This window comes from Aedes albopictus, chromosome 1 (genome assembly GCF_035046485.1).
Source record: "Aedes albopictus strain Foshan chromosome 1, AalbF5, whole genome shotgun sequence".
Classification (NCBI taxonomy): domain Eukaryota; kingdom Metazoa; phylum Arthropoda; class Insecta; order Diptera; family Culicidae; genus Aedes; species Aedes albopictus.
In genome coordinates, this window is record NC_085136.1 from 64,689,907 (window position 1) to 64,692,846 (window position 2,940).

General features: G+C 44.0%; 1 protein-coding gene across 1 annotated transcript; it reads left to right on the forward strand.

The window, feature by feature from the left end:
- On the forward strand, positions 1 to 2,420 carry LOC109401940 (probable cytochrome P450 6d4). The gene is made up of 2 exons (XM_019674570.3): positions 1 to 1,556; positions 1,622 to 2,420. Exons 1-2 carry the CDS (start codon positions 218 to 220, stop codon positions 1,795 to 1,797), a joined length of 1,515 nt encoding a protein of 504 aa, XP_019530115.3. The 5' UTR covers positions 1 to 217; the 3' UTR covers positions 1,798 to 2,420.
- The last annotated feature ends 520 nt before the right edge of the window (positions 2,421 to 2,940 follow it).

Consider the following 2,940-nt stretch of genomic DNA (forward strand, 5'->3'; position numbering starts at 1 on the left):
GTTCTTGATTAATCTTTTCATGATTTTGAGAAGAAGAAGTATTGGTTGTTAATACATTGTTAATATCATTCTTGCGAACTTTGAAGAGTTTATCTGACAAACCCGTTTGTTCAAATGATCACTGGGCGTTAATGGGTTAAAACAAACATTGAGCTACCAGAAAGATCAGCCAAAAACTTCCACTATTCAGTCTATCGCGATCAACCGAACAATCAGGATGTGGTTCGCAATCCTCCTGGTAGCCCTATCCATTTACCTATTCCAGAAGTGGACCTACTCCCACTGGAAACGCCGTGGAATCCCCCAGCTGCACCCTTCGTTCCCATTTGGAGACGTTTCCGACACGTTCCGTCAGCGAACATCCTACTCCGATCGCGTCGCCCAACTGCACCATCAAGCCGTCCGCGATGGCCACCGCTTTGTCGGAATCTACACCCTCTTCCAACCGATCCTCCTAATCACGGACGTGGATCTGGTCAGGCGGATCCTCACCGTGGACTTTGAGCACTTTGTCGATCGCGGAGCACACATCAACGAGAAGCGCGATCCGTTGAGTGGCCATCTGTTCTCCCTGACCGGGGCCAAGTGGAGACGGATGCGACTGAAGTTGACCCCGGCCTTTACCACCACCAAGCTCAAGGCCATGTTCCCGACGATGATGGCTTGCGGTCGGACGCTCACGGCGGTGATCGATGAGCACGCGGGGCGATCGTTACCCATTCGCGATCTGATGACCCGCTTCACCATGGACGTGATCGCTTCGGTTGGGTTCGGGCTGGAGTGCAACAGTATGAGGAATCCGGACGAACTGTTCCGACAGATGGGGGCCAGGTTCTTCTCGAAGAGCTGGAAGACTTCGATGCGAATGTTGTTGGCTTTCGTGGCACCGAGGGTTAATCGGTTTTTGCAAATAAAGCTGAATGACGATGACGTCGAAGAGTATATGCTGAACCTAGTGAGGGATGCGATCGCTCGTAGGGAAGGCGGTGGGGAGGTGAGAAGAGATTTTATGCAGCTGTTGGTCCAGTTGAGGAACCAGGTGGAGGTGAAAGATGGCGGCAGTTGGGAGATGAGCAGTGTTGATCAGAACAAAGCTTTAACCGTTGAGGAGATGGCTGCGCAGTCGTTTGTGTTTCTGAACGCTGGATATGAAACATCTTCATCAACAGTAACCTTCTGCATGTTTGAGCTGTGCCGCAACCGGGATCTCTTGAGAAAAGCGCATGAGGAAATCGACCGGGTGTTGGAAGGTGACAGAGAGGTCAGCTACGAGGCACTTGGGGAGATGACATTCCTGGAGAGCTGCATCGATGAAACCCTGAGGAAGTACCCGATCTCACCCGTGCTGTTCAGAGTTTGCACGAAGGCTTACCAAATTCCCGACTCGGATGTTGTGGTGGAGAAAGAAACTATGGTACAGATTTCACTTGTTGGGCTACAACGTGACCCGAGATATTACGAGGATCCTGTGAAGTTCGACCCGGATCGTTACGGGGAGCGGAAAGCGGAAACGATGCCTCACTACAGCTTTGGAGATGGCCCAAGGGTCTGTATAGGTAAGAAACAACTCTCTTCCAATGAATCTGTCAGGATAATGCAGATTTACTTATTCCATTTTCAGGTCTTCGAATGGGCAAGGTGATGACCAAAATGGCCCTGGTACAGCTGCTGTCAAGGTATGATTTCGAGCTGAAATCTCCAGCGGCAGATGCAGGGGAAATTGAACTGGACCCTTCACTGCTAATGCTGCAACCAAAACACGACATCCAACTGATTCCGAAGCGACGGGTTCAATAAAGCAATTCCAGTAAGGAAGTTTTCAATAGTCAGTAAGTTAGAATAAAACATTAGATTCCATGATCATGATCGTTCAAATTACGTAACACTGTAGGACTAGAGGAAGTACGACCTTGCATTACAGTTAATTCAAAATTTTTAGTATTTTCGTATAAAAAGAGTTGCCGAGTCGTGTGGGATGAGGAGACCCTGGATGATTGAAAATGCCAACGTAATAACAACGAAAAAGCATTACGTAATCAATGGATGCAGCCTACAGAATTCCTTTGGATATGTTTTTGAATTTTTTGGTAGATCTTCAGATTGAACGATTATTCGGATTCTCCGGTGGGTTTGCTTATCTCCTGTAAAAGTTTTGAAAATTCCTTCGGTGATTATTTCAAAAATTCTTTCGACAATTCCTGTGGGAATCCTTTCGGCATTTTTTTTTCGAATTTCTATAACAAATACCCTCAGAATTTCGAGTTCTTTGGACTATTCTTTCTAAAACTGCTTCCTTTGTAAACTCCTTCGGTTATTCATTTAAATATTTATCCGGCAATTTCCTTACGAAATATCTCTGCAATACCTTCTGCATTTCGTTGGGAAATTAACAATTCTGTTTGACAATTCCTTCAATCATTGCTTTTTGAACTTCTACTTTCATTTCTATAAAATCTCTTTCAGAAATTGCTTCGAGAATTCCTTAATTTGAAAAAAAGTTATCTGGGAAATTTACAAAAGAATTGCCGTAGATGTTAACAATGACATTTCCTAAAAAATACAAAATAAAATAGTTAAGGAATTTTCAGATACAGTATGCGGCAGGAAAAAATGCGAAAGTGTTTTTCAACTTCAAACCTCATTTTCGTCCATTTGACATTAACCAATCTATGTTTCGACGTTCCATGATCTATAATAGGCTAGTTTTCTGAAAAGTTAATTAAAAAATTTCCCATTTTGGTCACTAACCTTTACAGGGCGGCGCCTGAAGATGAAGACAACCAGAATTTTCAAACCGCAGAAAATCACACAGGTCGCTAAATTTCGCATCTGATAAAACAAAATTTTTGATTTTCTCTACAATATCATCAAATATATGTACTTATTTCATCTGGTATGTGAAACTACATGGCTCTGGATCAGTGTGGTCTGGTTGTTCAT

What these genes read in the sequence shown, in the direction of transcription:
- LOC109401940 (XM_019674570.3), top strand. Translation starts at nt 218, where the DNA reads ATGTGGTTCGCAATCCTCCTGGTAGCCCTATCCATTTACCTATTCCAG. An exon ending in TGGCCCAAGGGTCTGTATAG is followed by an intron (nt 1,557 to 1,621) that starts GTAAGAAACAAC and finishes TTCCATTTTCAG; the next exon opens with GTCTTCGAATGGGCAAGGTG.